We start from the raw sequence: 20479 nt of genomic DNA, 5'->3' as shown, positions 1-20479 counted from the left end.
TTGAATGCTATGGGGAATGTTGTTGAGGAATAATAAGCTATACTTGAGAATACTATGGTCAAGGAGAAGCAAGTTCAGCGCCGACTTGACATAAACAAGCCAGCAACCACCTGGACAAGTTTCTTTGAGAGATCACCATTGACGAGTAAGGGTGTAGCTCTGCAATTTGTTGCTCCGGTGATGAAGGAAGGGAAGAAGGTAGCTCAAATGTAGAAAACAGAGATTGAGGCTATGAACCTGAAATGGCTTGCTTCGATTATCCTGTATGTTGTTGGAGATACTCCTACTCTCCCAGCGGTGAAAAGGTATATTACCTCAATCTGGAATCAAGTTCAAATGCCAAATGTTTTCTTGCATGATGATGGATACTTTGTTGTTCAATTTAACTCTATTGAGGATAGAGATATTATCCTGACTGGTGGACCTTACACTTTCTTAAATAAACCTATGATTATTAAGCCATGGTCTGCAGACTTTAACTTCTATGAGGAAATTTTGAAAGTGATTCCTTTGTGGATTAAGTTACCCAATCTTCCTTTGAATTGCTGGAGTGTTGATTCTCTGAGTAGAATTGCTAGCACCCTAGGTGTTCCCTTATTTGCTGATGATTGCCCTACTAGGCAGCAGAGGGTTTCTTTTGCTCGCATTTTGGTGGAGATGGATGTTACAACTACTCTCCCTAATTATGTTTGGATTGAGGATGAGAATGGAGTTGAATTCAAGCAAAAGGTGGTCTATGATTGGAAGCCAGCTTACTGTAAACAATGTCAAATGCCGGGACATGATTGTTCTGCTTATATTAAGCTGCCCAAGAAGGTTGTTCCAATGAAACCAACTCAGAAACAGGTCTGGGTGCCTAAAAAGGTTCAGATCCAAGAGCCTACCCAGCGGCCTGATCAGATGATGCAACAACCTAGTGCCAATAATGTGAACACTCTTGAGAACCAGCCAATTATTGGCAATCAGTTTGGTGCAGATGCAGGGTGGAGAGTTGCTACAAAGAAAGAAAAAAATAGAGGAGGTCCTATTAGCTCAACTAATACTTTTAATTCTCTTTCGGTGATGGGGGTTGCAGAAGAGGAAAGTATAGGTGCAGTGGACAGCTCAACTCAGGATATACCTGGGGACCCTCCAAACGTTTGATGATTAGTCTTTGCACTTGGAATACTAGGGGATTGATCCCTCCAAGGTTAGTGAGGTTAAAAAGTTGATTAGTATGCATAATATAAAAATAATTTCTCTACTAGAAACTAGAGTAAAACCGCATAATTGTGCTAAATATATGAAGAAATTTGGTAGACTATGGCAATGGGAAACGAATTATGTTTTTTGTGATAGAGGCAGAATTTGGTTGGGATGGCAGCCTAACATTGTTAGTGTTTCTATTCTTTCTATTTCCTCTCAAGTTATTCACTGTGAGATCATTGATCTTGCTCTTGGTCAATCTTTCTTTTTCTCTGCTGTGTATGGTTTTTATTCTATTGAAACCAGGTAGTCTTTGTGGGTTGAATTGGGGAATATCTCTGCTTGTGTTGGCAAGCATTCTTGGCTTATTGCTGGGGATTTTAACACTATGTTAAATCTCACTGATCGTGTTAATGGTACTGTTGTTTCCATGCATGAGATTCATGATTTTTCTGAATTTATTACTACTTATAATCTTACTGCTATCAAGAGTATAGGTCACTATTATTCTTGGCATAAAGGTGGTGTGAGTACTAATACTGCCAGTAGAATAGACTGGTGTCTTGGGAATACAGAGTGGATGATGAATAAAGGTGATATAGCTACTGAATATCTGAACTCATCTATTTCTTATCATTGTTCAATCTTGGTGAACTGTATTGATAATGCTTCTAGAGGTGGAAAACCCTTCAAATTCTTTGACTATCTTGCTTATTATAAAGATTTTCTTCCCATTGTTAATGAGTGCTGGAGTAATGAGGTTGTTGGCTCTGCTATGTTTTCTATTTGGTCAAGGCTGAAGATGATTAAAGGGAAGCTTAAGGGCCTGCATAAGGAGGAATTCCAGGGCATATTAGAGAAAATTGATATTGCTCGAGCAGACTTGGATGCTATTCAAACTCATCTGCAGAATTCTTATTCTGATCCTGACCTGCTCTAACAGGAGAGAACCAATGTGGCTATTCTTAAGAAGTGGCTAAAGATTGAAGAGATTGCTCTAAGGCAAAAATCAAGAGTTCAATGGCTTCATATTGGGGATTCTAATCGTCACTTCTTTTACTCTTCTGTCAAAGAGAGACGTAGACTTAATAGAATCTCCATTCTTTATACTGATCAAAATGAGAAACTGACTAAACATGATGATATTCAGAGTGAGATTCTCAGTTTCTATGGTGGCTTGCTGGGATCATGTGTTACTCAACTTCCTGTGATTGATATCCCTATAATGAGAACTGGTCCTAGATTGACTATTAGTCAAAGAGATTTTCTTTGCCAACCTACTACTGATTTGTAAATTGAAACTGCTCTAAAGGGGATTGATGATAGGAAAGCTCCTGGAATTGATGGATTGAATTCTGTTTTCTTTAAACAAGCTTGGGTTACTTTGAAGCAAGACATGTGCTTGGCTGTTAAGGAATTCTTTGACAAGAAACAGCTCCTTAAGCAAGCTAATTGTACTGTTGTTACCTTGATTCCTAAAGTTCCTAATCCTACAAAAGTTAAGGACTTTAGACCAATTGCTTGTTGTTCTGTGATCTATAAAATTATTGCTAAGATCTTAACTGCCAGGCTTCAGTCAGTGGTGGGATCTGTGGTTGATGACTGTCAGGCTGGGTTTATCCCTGGAAGACATATATCTGATAATATTCTTTTGGCAACAAAGCTCATCAAGGGCTATACAAGAAAGAATATTTCTCCTAGGTGCATGATAAAGGTTGATCTCAAAAAGGCTTATGACTCCATTGAATGGAGTTTTTTGAGGAGTGTTATGCAGGAGCTTGGCTTCCCAGATAAATTCTTAGAGTGGATCTTTGCTTGCTTAACTTCTGTCTCTTACAATATCCTTATTAATGGGAAACCTAGCCCTCTTTTTCCTGCCAAGAAAGGTTTAAGGCAAGGAGATCCTCTTTCTCCCTTTCTTTTTGCCATAGGCATGGAATACTTGTCCAGACATATGGACCATTTGAAAACTGACTCAAACTTTAATTTCCATCCAAAATGTGAAAAATTGAATATCACTCACATCATGTTTGCAGATGATCTTTTATTGTTCTGTAGGGCTGATATTGTTTCTGTTACTATGCTCTTTCAAGCTTTTCAGAAATTTTCTTGTGCCTCTGGATTAGAAGCCAACCTTGAGAAGAGCAACATTTACATTGGTGGAGTTAGTTGGGATGATCAGTAGCAAATCATTTCAAAATTACAAATTCCAGCTGGGACCTTTTCTTTTAGATACCTAGGAGTGCCCCTGGCTACTACCAAGCTCTCCAATGCTGACTGTAAACCTCTCATAGACAGGGTAATTGCTAGGGCTAAAGGCTGGACCTCAAAGAATCTCTCTTATGCTTGCAGGCTTCAGTTGGTCAAGGTGATTTTATTAAGCTTGCAATCATATTGGTTCCAGATTTTTATTATCCCCAAGAAAGCTATTAAGGAAATTCAGAGATTCTGCAGATTGTTCCTTTGGACAGGCAGTATAGAATCTTCAAAAAAAGCTCTTGTTTCCTGGAATACTCTTTGTCTCCCTAGGGTGGCTGGTGGCTGGAACATCAAAGATATGATCAGCTGGAACAAAGCTGCCATTTGTAAGCTCTTATGGGTTGTTGCTTGCAAAAAAGACAAGCTTTGGGTAAGATGGATTAATGCTTACTATATGAAGAACAACGATATTCTCACTGTTAGGTGTCATTCTAACAGCTCTTGGGCTCTAAGGAAAATCTTTGCTTGTTCTCAAATCATTGTTTCTGCTAGTGGATGGGATAAATTTGTGAAAAATGGATTGTTTTCTATTAAAGAGATGTATAAGTATTTGCAGGAGGACTTTGAGAAAGTACCTTGGAATAGAGTTTTGTGCCAAAATCAGGCTTCTCCTAGAAGCTTATTCACTACTTGGCTAGCTATCAATAATAGACTCCCATCTAGAGACAGATTAGCTGCTTGGGGTATTGTGACAAACATGAGCTGCTGTCTTTGTAACATAATGCCTGAGTCAATTGAGCATATGTTCTTCCAGTGTAGTTTCTCTGCTCAAATTTGGACTATGGTTCTTCAGCTTTTGAAATTTGATAGAGCTCCTAGTACTTTCTCTAGTGAGCTGGAATGGGTTGTGAAAAGTGCTAAGAGGAAGACTGTTAAGCATCAACTGTTCTTGATGTACTTTGCTGAATGTCTGTATGCTATATGGTTACACAGGAATGATCAGATCTTCAATCAAGGTCGCAAAGCTCTATCTGCTACTCTTCTGTTCAAAGAGAACAGTATCAAGTGGCTTGCAGATCCAGTGAAGCTCAGAGGAAATTCTTGTTAGATAGTTGATTTCTTTTTGTTCTGTTTTGGTTGTTCTAACTTTATAGTCAGTTTTTTGGGTGTGTTGGTTGTTCCTTAAACTGTTCTTTTCCCTCTGGTAATTAATAAATTTTTTTTAATTACCAAAAATATATATATATTTTTCTTTTCCTGTATTTTTTTCTTTATTTTTTTACCATTAATTTATAAAATAATATTGTTCGTGCGTGGTTTTTAATCTATGTGACATTAAAATTTTAGATATATGAAATATAATTCGCTACTTTTACCTAGGTAGCGATATAATTTTTTAATTCAAAAAAAAATACAAATCTCTTTTATCATTGGACTAAATAATTAGATTACTTATGTGGCGCTTCGAATGCTCTTGAAAAATGTCTACTTTATTTATATACTAGTATGTGCCCCCAGGCGTTGCCTTGGATACCCATTTTAGAGAGTGTACTTATTGTGGCATGTTTAAGAATAATTATTATTATTATTATTATTATAGCATTTAATTTAGTAGTACCTTTTTTAAAAAAAATTATTTAAATGCTTTTAAGTGGAAAAAAAATATTACAACCGAATATGAAGAATACATGATTCAAAATTTTTGATGGTAAATCAAAGGTAGATTAAAAAAAATTAATGATACATAGCGATATTTATAATTATAATTACGTGGTTATTCGTATAGGAGTAAAACCCTATTATTAATTGGATATTCATATTAATTGTAATATGTGGTGTTTTGTTATAAGTAAAATTCTTTTGTCAATAAAAAGATAATTTTTTTTCAAAAGAATTATAAATTTTTTTATGTATACTTTTTTATCCTAAACAAATCTATCCAATCTATTATGATGTGATATCTAATCTAATCACAATAATATCTATTTGTCGCCTACATGGCTCGACACTTGGCGAAAACTTGAATGCCAAGTGTCGCTGTCTTGCGGCTTGGCTGCGAGACCGGCTTTATTTATTAGTGATATGATATGGTATGATATGATATGATATTAGATTTTGCTTATCGATTTTCTATTTTACTATTGTTATGATATTGATGATTATTTCGATTTTTATTCAAATTATGATAAATTTTATTATAAGAATGTTCTGTTTTCTTTAGTACAATTATCTTTTTTTAATTATTCAAATTAAATAAGTATTACTCGATTACACTAATGTATAATCTGTGTCATTAAAAATTACTTGTACGACATTGTAGGTATTGCTCATTCTACATTATTGAATTGAGTATTGTAATCAGTAATTCATGGCTGATTTTTTAATCTTTGATGTTTTTTGGCTTTAACTAGTGGGATAAGTTGATATAATTCTTTAATTTTTATGTTAGAGTATATTGATGTAGAAACTATTATTATGTACTCATAAAAAAAAATTTGCGTTAAATAAAGTGTTGTATAAATTTTATCATTTTGCACACCCAAATATATTTTCCTAATACATTAATAACTTTAAACATTAATCAATTAGGGCCCCATTTTTTTATTCGCCCCTAGGCCATTGAAATCTCATAAATGGGTCTGTTTGACTTTTGGCTTTTTTACGGCCTTGTTTGGCAAATGACTTTAGGCAGTTGGTTGGTTCACTTGGCTTGTTTGACCAGGTGGAATGTTTGGCTGTTTATAATGACTTTTGAAATTGGTTGAGGTTTTAAAGAGGGAAGGTTGTAAATGATAAGTAGATATGTGAGCTTTAAGTAAGAGAGAAAGTGATTGTAAGAGACTCATTAGATTGGGAGTGGGTCTCTTATCAGTGGTGGAGCAAGGACTTTCATCGCAAGGGGATGGATTAAGAAAGTCATTCTATAATTTGAGAAAAACCCTTGGATAATTTAATTTAAATTGAGATATATTAAGTCACATACTTTTTCCTAAAATCCCTATAACAACCAATAATAATAATTTGGGTTTGTAATTTGACCAAATATTTTTAAAAAATTATGTAATTTGCTAACATAACTTAAAAGTTAGAACATGATTTCATTAAATAACTAGATTAGTCCCGTGCGGTGCACGGTTTTAACAAAAAAAAAAATTGCAGTATAGAACTACAAATAAAAATAATCTTTTCAAATTTGTCATAAATTCATTGTTAGAAGGTGAAAATCCTAACACAATATTTTTATAATCGTATTGCATAAGTATGTATAAATAAATAGCTTTAATTTCTTGTTAAATGATCAAACATCTAAAATAAATTGATAGAAAAAAATCATAAGCCTATGTAGTTGATGATATATACTTATAATACATCAATAATGCTTTCTATATAATTGACCTCTAGTAGCCAATGTAACACCCCCAAATCTCCCTATACGGAAATACTAGAAAAATACCTATAATTATACCATAGAGATAGACTTAGGCGTATTACCGCCGTGTGATTACGCAAGGCTACCAAACTTACTAAATAAAACCAATACTTTGCAACGGAAACCTCAATACTCTTTTATTAAATAAACCATAATAGTAACCATTGTCTTGAGTACTCATAAATAAAAACAAGTGAGGACTCCAAATGCTCACATATTGACTTCCCCTGAAATTAGTCAACACTGCTTACCATTACGGTAAACAGGGCAAACCAAAACAAATAGGAAATACGAATTAGCAAAATATGTTAAGTACGATAAGTGCAAGATAATTAAATTCAATTTAGTAGCAAACATGCTTTTAAAACCAATTCCAATAATTAACCAATAATTCCATTTCATGATTCAAAACCAAATTCCAAGATTTCAAACATTCCAATAATTCAATAATAATTAATAAAACCAATTTCCTTTAAATCCAATTCCATTAAATATCCAAATTCCTCAACCAAGTGTGCACACCCCCCAAGGTAGTCTCCTTATATTACAAGACTATTCTCGAGGAAAGACTCGGTCATACAAAGTCCAAAGTCTTATCAAATAAACCAAATCCGCATAGTGGGATTACTAACATGCTTATAAAGCTTTAATAATAATAATAATTCAATAAATCCTTTTTAATAATTCCAATATAATTCAAACTCCTTTTATTTAAATTCCCCATGCTTTCAAAAATCAAAACTTTAAAACATGATTAATAATTTAATTAATCAATACATGATATAAAATCAACCTTTAATTTATTTATTAAAACCAATCCTTTAATCATACTTTTTATTTCATAAACCATAACTCAATAAAATCATAATATCAAGATCAATTTATTAAAACACGTATTAAAATCATACTTTATTTCATAAATCATAGTTCAACTCAATTTAATTCAATCACCAATAAAAATCATACAAACATGCTAGTCAAACCAATCATTTTCAAAGGTATCTAGCCACCTAAACGTACCTCGATCCTTGCTTAGCAAACCACACAAAAGAACTCAAAAACCTTGATTAAACACACCCTACAATTAAATATAACCTTAATTAATATAAGGTTAACAAATAATCACAATTATTAAATTAAAAACCCCCAACTAAATGTACCTGAACCTTTTAAATTATTTTCTCATAAATATCATTAAAAATTTGATTTTATTTAATTAAAACTAGTTATAATAATTTTTATAAATCCCCCATAATAATTATAATTAATTAAATAAGAAAAGAGAAGAAGAAAAGATAGAAAACCAAGAAGAAAGAGGAGGAGAGTGGCGGCAAGGGAGGTGGCTGGTGACGGCAAGGGGTTCCGGAGGTGGCTGGCGGCGACAGGGGGGCCGGAGGTGGAGGTGGTGGTGCGCAAGGAGGAGAAAGAAAAAGAGAGAGAAATAAGAGAAGAGAATAAGAGAGAATTATGAGAATTGGTGTAAGTGTTTGGTCATGAAATGAAGGGGTATTTATAGAGTATGGGCATAAATTATGGTAGGAAAATGTAGGAAGAATTATGGCAAGAAGTGTTATGGAAATACTTGGAGAAGTGAATAAATAAATATGGAAAGTTTTGATATTAAGGTGATTGTGCATAATAAAAATATGAAGGTGTGTTGTCAAGAAAAATAATATGGCAAGGGAGATTACTTGGGGAATAATCAAGGAAAATAAAAGGTAGGAATATATGATGATCAAATATTTAGGAGATGGAAAAATAGAATTAAGGAAAATACTAGATTTTAAGGAGATAATTAAAAATATAATTTTCCAAAATAAATCCCCATAAATCCAACTAGGATGGCCGAAAATTTTGAGCTTCCATAGCTCAAATTTTTGGACCACCTAATTGTATTTAGGGAAAGATTTTTCTAGTTTTTAGGAATTAAAAATAATTGTGTAAATAATATTTATTGTATAAAATAATTAATTAAATAAATAAATACCAATTATTCACCAATAAAGTAAACAAGAAAATCAGATTTTCTATACATAGAAAATCCGAAATTCCTAGCTATTGTTTGGGAATTTTCGGACCTTTTAATTAATTAATAAAATATAGTTTTTACTTTAACTAAAATATCCGAAATATATAAATAATCTGGTTTTTAAAATAAATAAATGGATAATAAATCTTATCTAAAATCTAAAAATACTAATTAGGTTTCAAAATATTTTTGGCACCAAAATTCAAATATCATTTTGGCTCCAAAATTCAAATAGTAAGTTAATTTACTAAAATACCTTTTTTATAAAATAATAATTAATTAATTAATCAGGAAAATACGTATGAAAATATGGGGTATTACAGCCAACTTTAAGTTAATTAACACAACATTCAAATTGATGAATAACCAAAACCCTTTGATGTAGGAGCTGTAAAGACTCTGCAAAATCAAAATACTAAGTCAAAATTTCATAACTATCAATCATCCTATTGTTGGAATAAGAAGTAAAAGAGAACATAAATAAACGTTGAAAATAATACTGATTTTTTTTTTTTTTTTTGAATAGAAAATAATATTGATACTTTCATACTTCATTCAATCATGGAATACATAGATGCCTCTTGCCCTACAATAACAAACTTAAACTAAAAAATATATAATGCTAGTACTTAGTGGATAAACATGAGCCATGATTTACTCCACCAACTAAACTGATTTCTAATACTCCTAAAAATCTACTACGTACTTTATCTGAGGAGATTAATATGCCACTAAAGCACTAACAACCTAATATCCATTAATTCCTAACTTTTAAGCACATAAAATAACTCAGTTACAAATTATTTTGAAGGAATAATATCAACACGGAAATTTTACCCTTCATATTTAACAACGCATAATATAAGATATTGAAAATAAAATTGGGTTTACAAATTTGGTCAAAGAAACTCAATTAATAAGAAGCTAAAGTAAGGTTGATTGTACTCCATAATTTAGAAGAAAATACGTATCACTAAAAATAAATTATATTTAGATATTATCATTCAATATAATAAATTATAATTTAACATGGTCTAGTACTCTAGACTCTAGTATTATAATCAAGGTGCAATGCATAATCCCAACCTCAAAATATCTATTTTTTATAAGAAACTTAGAGCTTATGCAAAGACAAATTAGATAATTAAAAATAGATAGTTGAAAATCGAATTGAAGAGTTGTATTCTAATTTTCTAGAATAAACTTGTTGAAAGATTTTACAAAAAATTTAATAGAAAAGCAACATGTATACAATTTTAAAGAGAGATGATGTCAACTGTGATGTCAGCGGTTGTTACTTTAATATTAGTTATAGATACTTGTAGGGATTGAACCCAAAATTTCAAAATAACAATTGTAATCACTTCATCAACCACTATATCGCCACTTCTTCTTTATCATTATGCTATACACAAATTGCTTATAACTTTTTTTTTTCTGAAAAAGTGGAGGGACAGTTGTCCCCATTAGTACCTCTCTGCCTCCACCAATGTATCTTACTCTCTCATTTTTTTTCCTTCCACCAAAGTTGTGGGCCCAATACTATAAACAGACATGTTAGGTTTGACAACGAGTCTCTTATCTTTTTAATTTTATTTCTTGCATCAAAATTGTCGGTCCTAATAAACATAAGAGATCTGTTATAATTAATATTGGATATGTTATATCAAATAGACCCGCTACTTAAATAACAGGTCTTTTATTTGAGGTCTTTTTTCCATTTTTTGTAGTAGTGCTTCCTAATTATCTCATTCTTTACTTAATTTTTGTTTGGTCACATATCCATTGCAACATACGGAGTAATTGAAAACGAAACAAGTTCATATTAATGTATATTCAATTTTCAAATGCATATAGTCGTGTTAGGTTACTGAGTGCCAAATTTAAAGAAGTAGAGACTGAGAAGTATAATTAAGAGAAATAAAGGCAAGAGAATAATCCACTATATGTGGACTTGTGTGCATATGTTTTGATCGAATGTACATCACCAATATTTATAATTGAAGACGGAGGGTTGAAAAAACGGCTAGAACATTCAAGAACTCTCTCCATTATTCTTGTAGCCATAAAATTATAGAATGTATGTTCACAAATTACATCTTTTAGTTGCTTCTAATGTCAAGAATGGTCTATATCGTTTTAGTGGCTTGCATAAAACAAACTAGTAAAATATCTAGAGAAATCAAGAGCAAAGCTAACCATGCTATATGTATCTAGAAGTTTCCGGAACAAGAATACCACTCCGCTGAATTTAGGCCTATAACTTAAATTTAGGCCACACTATACAAGGCAACTAGTCATTCAAAATCGACGTGTTTCTTAATTTATATTGTATGCTCTTGCAAATTATTGTATATTTGTATGTTATTAATTTACACATTTTGTTTGTTAATGGAAATTATAATTTTTCTTTGGATTATATATATAAACTATTCACTCCGTCCTATAATAATTGACACAATCAAACTTAGCACATATATTAATATACTAGTTTGACCTTAAATATATGTAAATAAATATTAGTAGAAAAAATATATATATAAAAAGCTGATAATATGAAACTTTAAGTTAACGGATTTTTCACAAAATACTAGTGAGTTTTAACAAAATTCACCAAATACCACCAAATTTTTTCAAATTAACCATACCATTCGGTTTTTACACATAATCACACAAAGCCTATTTTCTTAACGGACGTTAGGTTGCTGTTTGTGTAATTTTACAAATTCACCATATACTACTCTAAGAAAATTTATTTCACCATATACACACTAATAAAACTTATTTCACCATATACCCAAAAATAATAACGACTATTTTTCCAACAAGGCAGCCTACACTACCACCAACAAACTTGTCGGAGGCTTGAAGAAAATCCTATGGTGTCTTCAGCATGGCTATGCAGGCATCTGTTGTAGGATTTGGAGGCAAATCCTGACATTATAGTGGATTCATTGCGGAGAGTGTGTATATATGGAAAGATACTAGCTTACTGTGAAGCTGAGGTTATTCTACAAAGTGAAGGTATTATCTAGGGTGCAAATTCATGGGGGTTTTGCTGATTCGTATGGACTATTACCCTAAGATGATTAAAGCTACAAATCATGGATCCTATGTTCTTGTTACCTGGACTGACAATGGAAATTAAGGATTAAAATTTCAGGCTTGTTTTATTTTATTTGCAGCTTAGGTGAAGGGTTTTTTGGGTGGATATAGACCCATCATATGCATAAATGGTGCACATCTTAGTGGCTATTATAAAGGCCAGGCATAATACTGATTGGAGTTGCAATTGATGGTAATAACGAAATTTTTGTCATAGCCTACAGTCTTGTTGATACAAAGTGTATTGATAACTGAACATATTTCTTCAAGAACCTCTGGATTTTGTTTCAGCAGTATGGATGTCAAAATGATGACTGGACAATCATTAGTGACAGAATGAGGGTAAGTAACTATATATGCATGTTCTGTTTTGTACCAACCTAAACTAACTACTTTTGTTTCTTTTATGAAGGGTGTTGAACCAGCTGTGTTTGAAGTTTTTCTAAGACTAACTACATATGGAGATTCGTAACATGAGGTTGAGGATTTAGAATGTGTGGACATGTTTGCTAATGAACTTAGTAGTGTGGTTGTGCTTAACTCCCTATAGGCAGCTACTTTTATTATACATAAATTAGCCGTTAGAAAAGGCAACTGCTATTTTTTTATATATATAAAAAAATAGCTGTTATTATTTTTGGGTATATGGTGAAATAAGTTTTATTAGTGTATATATAGTGAAATAAATTTCCTCAGAGTGGTATATGGTGGATTTGTAAAGTACCATAAACGGCAGCGTAACGTCCGTTAAGACAGTAGGCATTGTGTGATAATAAGTAAAAACTGAATGGTATATGGTGAATTTGGAAAAAGTTGGTGGTATTTGGTGAATTTTGTTAAAACTTAGTGGGATTTCATGAAAAATCCATTAAGTTAATGCTTATTTAAGAATATATTTCATGATACGACGTAGTAAAATTTATTTTTGTTATGTTATAAAAAAAAAGTTATGGTCAAATTAAAGTTGATATATAAATAGTGAAAAAATCCAACGTATCAATTATTATGAAATGAGGGAACATATGTTATTTTAATTTAAGAAGTTTGTTCTGTTGAACTATAATGTCAATTTTCTAGTTTGTTCTTCTATTTGAATTTCATGTTCTTTGTTTTTTTTTTTTTCCAATAATATCTCTTTTTTATGGGAGACTTCCCTCCTACTTAACGTAAATGAGAGTTGGTAATAAATATAGGCGGTCGGAATGATAATTTTTGAAAAAGTACACACCCAAAAAAAAAAAACATATAAATAAAAACATCTTGCTACGGAGTACTTTCTAGTAGGGTTGTTCACATTAGGTTAATCGTACCGTTAAGGAACGGTTAACCGCAACGGTTAATCATTTTTTAACGGTATGATTACCGGTTAACCGCTAATCAATAAATAAATTATAAATCAATACTTTTTGCTCTTCTGAGAGTTTCAACTATAATACAAATTTGGATATAAACAAGAATAAACTCCAATTAATTGATTACAAATCAATAAATATTATTTTAGAGTTAACTTAATTGATTATACTTCTCTTTTCCCCAAAAAAAATATATAAAAAAGTATACTTCTATTTTAACGGCTAACCATCAGTTAACTGTTTACTCAAAAGTGTAACCGTAACCGTAACCGTTAACCGCTATATTTAACGGTTCGGTTAACCGTAATTGTTAATTTTTAACGATACGGTTAATTAACCTATAAAATGAGTCGTTTATGCCGGTTAACGGTTACGGTAAACGGTTACGGTTTTTTTTGCACACCCCTACTTTCTAGGGTAATGAAAAAGTCGACTCTTATGCTCTTGACTTCTTCTAGGGTTAGTGTTTTAGGTTATGTTAGTTCAACTCCACAACATCATTATGCATTATGTCTAGCTTCTAACCATTATTTTAGTATTATCCAATGTAATACCATGAAAACACACATAAAGTTCATGTCTTAATAATTTTCAAAACTTTTAAACTCAAGGGAAATTGAATAGCCAACAACTTTTCTCTCCTCAAGAGTCTTTAGAATCACAAATGAAAAATGACATCATCTAAAATATATTTAAACAAATCAAATCAACTTTGATTCCCTTTATTTTACACTTAAAACAATTCTATGATTTCTTAAATTATCAAAATTATTGATTTATTGCTATAACTTGTGTGTTTCCACGTTTCTCCTATTATGTTTCTCCTAAGTCTTTACCCCAATTATAGAAGGAAAATTTAAGGAAATGATTGATCAATGCAAATGGAATTATTGTTGATTTGTTGCGCATTGTTATCCAATTCACCGACGGATTAGCTAGCTAATGATTAAAGAGTACAATTATGCGACGAAAAATAAAAACAATCACATATTAAAGACCCTACGACCAATATGAATTCTTGTGTTTGAAAAGAATGAAATAATTAATTTAGGATGAGCTCAATTAATTAATTTAAAATATGTTTTACATTATTACATTTTTTTACTGTGACCCTATGATAAAGAAGTGAGACGTGTAAAAAAAGAACAAAATTAATTTCTACTTCCTCCATTCTTTTTTTACTGCAACACTTTGAATTTAGTACTATTACATGTTACATACTACTTTGACTACCTTTGATGATTTATTATTAAGATAAATTAAAATTATGTGAACTTGTTAGATCCGTCTTATATAAATGATTAGAATAATGTATTGGCAAACATAAAATAAAAATTGTTGCAAGTAAAAATATTAGAGATAGGAAGTAATTATTTACAACTTCACTTATAAATAATTAATATTCCCTCCGTCCTTTTATTAAAGACCTGTATTCCTTTTTTGACAAATCAAAATCAAAGACCTAATTCTATTTTAAGGTTGTATTTAGGGCTATTCGTTGGTCCAATACCGGACCGGACCGAAGACCGAAAAAATGAATTTCAAGAACTGAAAACCGGACCAATTATGCTAGGGACCAAATCCGGACCGAACCAAAAAATTCGGTCCAGAACCCAGACCAGACCGGTTTGGACCGATTTTGGAATTTTTATAAAAACAATTCTAAATTTTAAAGAATTTTTGGAAAATTCGGAAAAAAAATAAAGAAAAAACAATATTTTAACGTCTTTTTTTTGTATGTTTAGCACAAAAAATCTCATACGACTAATTTTTTTCAAGCTTATTAAGGATAATGTTAATCATTATTAAAAGTTTTATGTATAATTTTAAGCAAAAAAAAACGGTTTTTATAGGATTTTAGAACGGACCGAACCGAAAACCGAAAAAATAAATTTCTCGACCCGAAGACCAGACCGATTAGTTTGGTCCGGTCCTGTCTATTTTTCCGGTCCAGACCGATTTTGAACACCCCTAGTTGTACTATTTGATTTTTTTTTTAATGAAATTTTTTGATTGAATTTCTGATATATATATTTTTTTTAATTCAATTCATCTTTTGGGAAAATTACACAAGATGATAAATTATAATCTTTGGTTCAATTTGATTGAATTTATTCTCGACCGATTAAATTTTGTAGTGATATATATATATTGAGAAATATATGTGATAATATTATTAGATTATCATGCATAAATGAATAATTAGATTGAAACTCTGTCAAATTCTCTCCGCTTATGGTGAAAACGAATTTATTTAGCTGCAATTTGTGATCCTTTTCTTGTTCTTTGTTTCGCTTATCTATGTTATTGCTCATTTTGTGGTTATTTGTTTGATGGGTTGTTTGTCGATTTTGGTTAGTAATGAGTGTTGAAATTGTGTTGTTGATGAAAGTTTACAATAACATTATATGGGACCTATTAATGGAATGAATATTTGAATAATTGATCTTGATTGATACATTCATGTAAAAAAAAAAAAAAAAAAAAAAAATTGAAGGGAAAAACTATAATGGAAGAAAAGAAAAGGATGGGATCATACTTTGTGTAAGATATATAGGCAGAAGAAGTTTTTACTCTTGGGCTAGGTACATTAGTCATTAATCAGTAGCTTTCATTGTTACATGGTAGAGTTAGGTACATTAGTCATTATTATTGTGGTTGAAATTGTATAGGAATATCAAATATATTGAATTTTGGATTTATTTTCATGTGATACCACTTATCATGATGATACCAAATTATCAATTATCATAATGATTTAATTATATTGTTTTATGTTAATTGTGTGAGAGGTTGACAACCATATTAATACTTGGTTGAATTATTGATGATTTTATGTGTTTGTTGGTTAGATGGCCTCATCGAGTAACAAAAAAATAACAAAGGATAATGGGAAGTCACAATCTTTTAGATAGAGTGACGAGGATTCAATCACCCTATGTGATGTTTGTCTTGCATTTATAAAAGATAATGGGAAGGCACAATTTTTTAGGTGGAAGGAAATTCAAACGGATGACGAAAATAAAATTGGTCGTGAATTAAGTAATCCAAATACTTGCAAGAACAAATATGATACAATGAGAAAAGATTGGCGTCTTTGGAAAAACTTAAAACAATCAGAGACGGGTATAGGATGGGTTCCAGAGTCGGAAAAAATTGACGTTACAAATGAATGGTGGCAAAGAAAAATCAAGGTGAATCACAATATAATTTATTATATAGTCTTTATATTAACAATTATAGTATGAAATTATTTTTAATAACATTTTAATTTTTATAATAATTTAATGTAGGAAAATTCAAAATTCCAAAAGTTTCGACTAAAGGGTGTAAACTTGGAGCTTGAACAAAAGTGGGAACAGTTGTTTGGAGATTCTTATGCAACAGGAGAGAATGTTTATGCGGCCTCAGTAGACTCCATAGAAGATCTGACCATACAAAATGACAATTTAGAGGAAGGGAACTTTGAAATTGAAGGTGGCAATACCTATTTTTCAAGTGACCAATATGCTCAAGATTTACTTAATGATGAGGGGAATTTCTTTCAACATTTTATAGAGCAGGCACGTAATGATGCAAACTTAGGTAGTTCGGGAAGTAGGTCATCATAAGTGACTAGTAAAGCTGTAAAAAATGACACTCATTCTTCTAGTAAGATTCAGAAGCAGCCGCCATTAAAGTCTAATAATGGTCAAGTGAAATGTACAAGAAGACAATCAGGAAGATCTGCAATGATATCTAAGGGAATTATTGAAATGATATAATGTGTTAAACAAATTAGTCAAAGAGTACATCAAATGTGTCCACGATTTCTACAGCAATGAATACCATCAGTCGTATGGTGGAAATGAGTATTTGGAGAAACATAGTGAGTTATGGTGCTTTGCTACTACTGTCATTGGAGATGTGACTAAAAGAGAGATTTTTTTGAGTATGGAGGATGATGATAGCAGAGCTAAGTGGTTAGAATATCACATATTAAGGGTAATAACTAGGACTAGTTTAGGAATAAATAATGTTTTTTTGCTCTAGTGGTAAAATAAAAATGTAGATTTGTTCTTGTAAAATATTTGGAGTATTTGTGTTATGTGTGTTTTTCCTAGAGAAGTTTTTCAATATTTTTTATTATGATAGTTTTATTCATTACTTATTTTTATAATTGGCAGGTTTATTGTTATTAATATGGATATTGATGAGGAAAGAATGTGCAAATTTTGGATTGCAATTGCATTTACAACATATTTGATGTCTACATATTTTTATAAATACATATATAAAGAACCATGCATGACTTCAATTCTAACAAGAGAGACGTGGGTAAAAGAAATGTTAATTGACAATCCTATTCGATGTGTCAATGCATTTAGAATGGAGCCACAATTATTTTTAAAATTATGTAATGATCTATCATCGAAATATGGACTGAAATCTAGTCGTAATATGTCTATTCACGAGAAAGTTGGCATTTTGTTATATGCAATTGCTCAAGGTGCCTCAAATAGAGTTCTTGGTGAGCGTTTTCAACGTTCTGGTGAAACTATAAGCAGGGCAATTCATGATGTCCTCAATTCAATTTCTAGTCGAAAATTCAAGGGGCTAGCATATGATATTATAAGACCATATGATCCAACTTTTACACGTGTGCCGGCAAAAATAACAATAGATGCAAGATATATGCTTTATTTTAAGGTAATCCTTTTTTAGTAGTGTTATCATTATGTAAAGTTTTAATATGAAAGACTAATATTGATTGTATTTCAGGATTGTATTGGATGTATTGATGGTACACATATAGAGGCATGTATACCGGAGGCACTACAAACGCCTTACAGGGGAAGAAAAGGAATTCCTACATTTAATGTATTAGCGGCCTGTGATTTTGATATGTGTTTCACAATTGTATCAGCAGGTTGGGAAGGTTCCGCACATGATACTCGTGTATTTCTTCATGCAATTGAATCTCCAACTTTTAAGTTTCCTAAACCGCCTAAAGGTGTGCATAAATTCTTTGAAATTATATTATATATTATCTTTAAGTAATTAATTAGGTGGTTTATGTTAATATTATTTATCTTTATATTGTGATAGGTAAGTACTATTTGGCTGACAAAGGGTATCCAGATCGAAAAGGTTATCTTGTACCATGTCCGAAGACAAGATATCATAAGTCACAATTTGAATACGAGCCTCCAAAAAATGAGCGTGAAACTTTTAATCGTTGGCACTCATCTCTTCGAAGTTGCATTGAGAGATGTTTCGGATCGGAGTTTTGAAGCAAAGGTGGAAGATATTAAGAAGTATGCCACAATTTAGCATTGAGACACAAATACGGATTGTGGTTACAACATTTGCACTACATAACTATATCCGAATAAATTCTCCAGAAGATCCCCTTTTTCGAGTGTAAGAGGATTATCCTAATTTTATACCTTCATGTGAGCTTCCTGATGTTCGTGTTACATCTCAGGGTCAAAATTGCACAGAAAGTTGTACTGGAATGAAAATCATTCGTGACAAAATAGCAGCTGCTTTAAGAAAGGCGAGAAATGAGAGACGTCAATTATTATAAGAAACACTAGTATTTTCTTTTATGGAATTGCTTTTATATATATATATATATATATATATATATATATATATATATATATATATATATATATATATATATATATATATATATATATATATATATATTATTGTTTTTATGGTGAGGACAAATGTATTCTTTTTTTATACTAGTACTTATGTAATTTTTCATATTATTATTATTATTGTTGTTGTTGTTGTTGTTGTTGTTGTTGTTGTTATTATGACTTTTATTTATTATGATAAATTAATAATTTAATTAATAAATTTTATTGTTGTTACACAATCCAACCGCTAGTTTTACCAAACACTCATACTATGAACCGCTACTTTGACAGCTAACCTTCACCCGTTACTTGTTGACCGCTACCCGCTGCTCAACAGTTACACGCTGCTCAACAGCTACCCGCTACCCTCTACCGCTAGTTTTACCAAACATAGCCTATACCTTTTTTTAAAATGTATTTTAATTGTATTTTTGAATCTTAAAAAATTGTAAATGGATTAACATACTTTATCTATTTTTTAATATACCCATAGTTATATAGGATATTGTTATATCAATCTTGAACTTGTATTTTTAAACATGTAGTTTTATACTCCATATCATATCATATCATAAGATTCATAACTATTGTCAAAAAAAAAAAAAAAAAAAAAAAAAAAAAAAAAAAATCATATCACTAATATATAAAACCGGTCTCGCAACCACATCACGAGACAACGACACTTGGTATTTTAGTTTTTCGCCAAGTGCCTAGCCATGTAGGCGACAAACAGATAAATAAATAGGTATTATTGTGACACATATGAGATGATAAAATGTTGTAATTTAGGCATGTACAAAACTATCTGAGAATTCGAAAATCCGAAAATCCGATCCGCAACCGATCCGAATTTTAGGATATCCGATCCGAATTTTCATTTCGAATCGGATATCCGATCCGACAAATCGGATATCGGATGCAATTTCGGATATTGATTTCTAAATTTTCGGATATCCGATATCCGAAAATATCGGATATCGGATATGCGAACTGATATCCGATAATTTACAGGGTAAATATTGAAATTAAATATATTTTTATTTTAAAAAAAATAAATATTATTAAAAAAAATTAATAATCAGTACTCAACTACTCAGTAGACATTAGACAACCTATTCACTTGTTCACTTTCTCTCACTAAAAACCCTAAATTCTTCCCTTTCCCTCTCTACGCTCAGCCGCTCTAGGCCTCAAGCTGCCACGAGTCACGACCACCCCACCCCACTGCCACGGCGCCACCCCACCCCACCACCACGCTCCAGATCTCCTTCAGTCCACTTGCCCAGATCTCCTTCTACTCGTATTTGCTCGGCCTCAAACAAGGTATGTAGTTCGAATTCATTGTTTTGATGTTTTTGGTGGTTTGCCTGTCAATTTTATTTTAATATGTGTTGTAAATTTCGTTTTGTTATCTAAATGAACCACTTGTGGTGGAAGAGCGTATTGAAGATCTTGAGAAGATTGAAGAAGGTAATATATTTTTTCTTTGTATGATTTCAAGTATAATTTATTTTCTTTATTTTAGCCTTGAGTTAAATGATAACTA

The 20479-nt window shown here is 31.5% G+C and overlaps 1 protein-coding gene across 1 annotated transcript; it reads left to right on the top strand.

Annotated features, from left to right (window-relative positions):
- The first annotated feature begins 231 nt into the window (after nt 1-231).
- Nucleotides 232-4492, top strand: LOC145588887 (uncharacterized). The gene is made up of 5 exons (XM_081645479.1): nt 232-1137; nt 1496-1945; nt 2129-2392; nt 2498-3366; nt 3418-4492. Exons 1-5 carry the CDS (start codon nt 232-234, stop codon nt 4490-4492), a joined length of 3564 nt encoding a protein of 1187 aa, XP_081501605.1.
- The last annotated feature ends 15987 nt before the right edge of the window (nt 4493-20479 follow it).

The sequence above is a fragment of the Chenopodium album genome, chromosome 17, assembly GCF_948465745.1.
Source record: "Chenopodium album chromosome 17, dcCheAlbu1.1, whole genome shotgun sequence".
NCBI classification, from domain to species: Eukaryota; Viridiplantae; Streptophyta; class Magnoliopsida; order Caryophyllales; family Amaranthaceae; genus Chenopodium; species Chenopodium album.
This window is presented reverse-complemented; position numbering and strand designations above follow the sequence as displayed.

Bases quoted from the DNA above. Each gene is read 5' to 3' on its own strand.
- LOC145588887 (XM_081645479.1), top strand. From the start codon at position 232: ATGAACCTGAAATGGCTTGCTTCGATTATCCTGTATGTTGTTGGAGAT. The intron at 1,946-2,128 runs GTTGTTGGCTCT...CTGCTCTAACAG, and splicing joins ATGAGTGCTGGAGTAATGAG to GAGAGAACCAATGTGGCTAT. The intron at 3,367-3,417 runs GTAGCAAATCAT...CTTTTCTTTTAG, and splicing joins GGAGTTAGTTGGGATGATCA to ATACCTAGGAGTGCCCCTGG.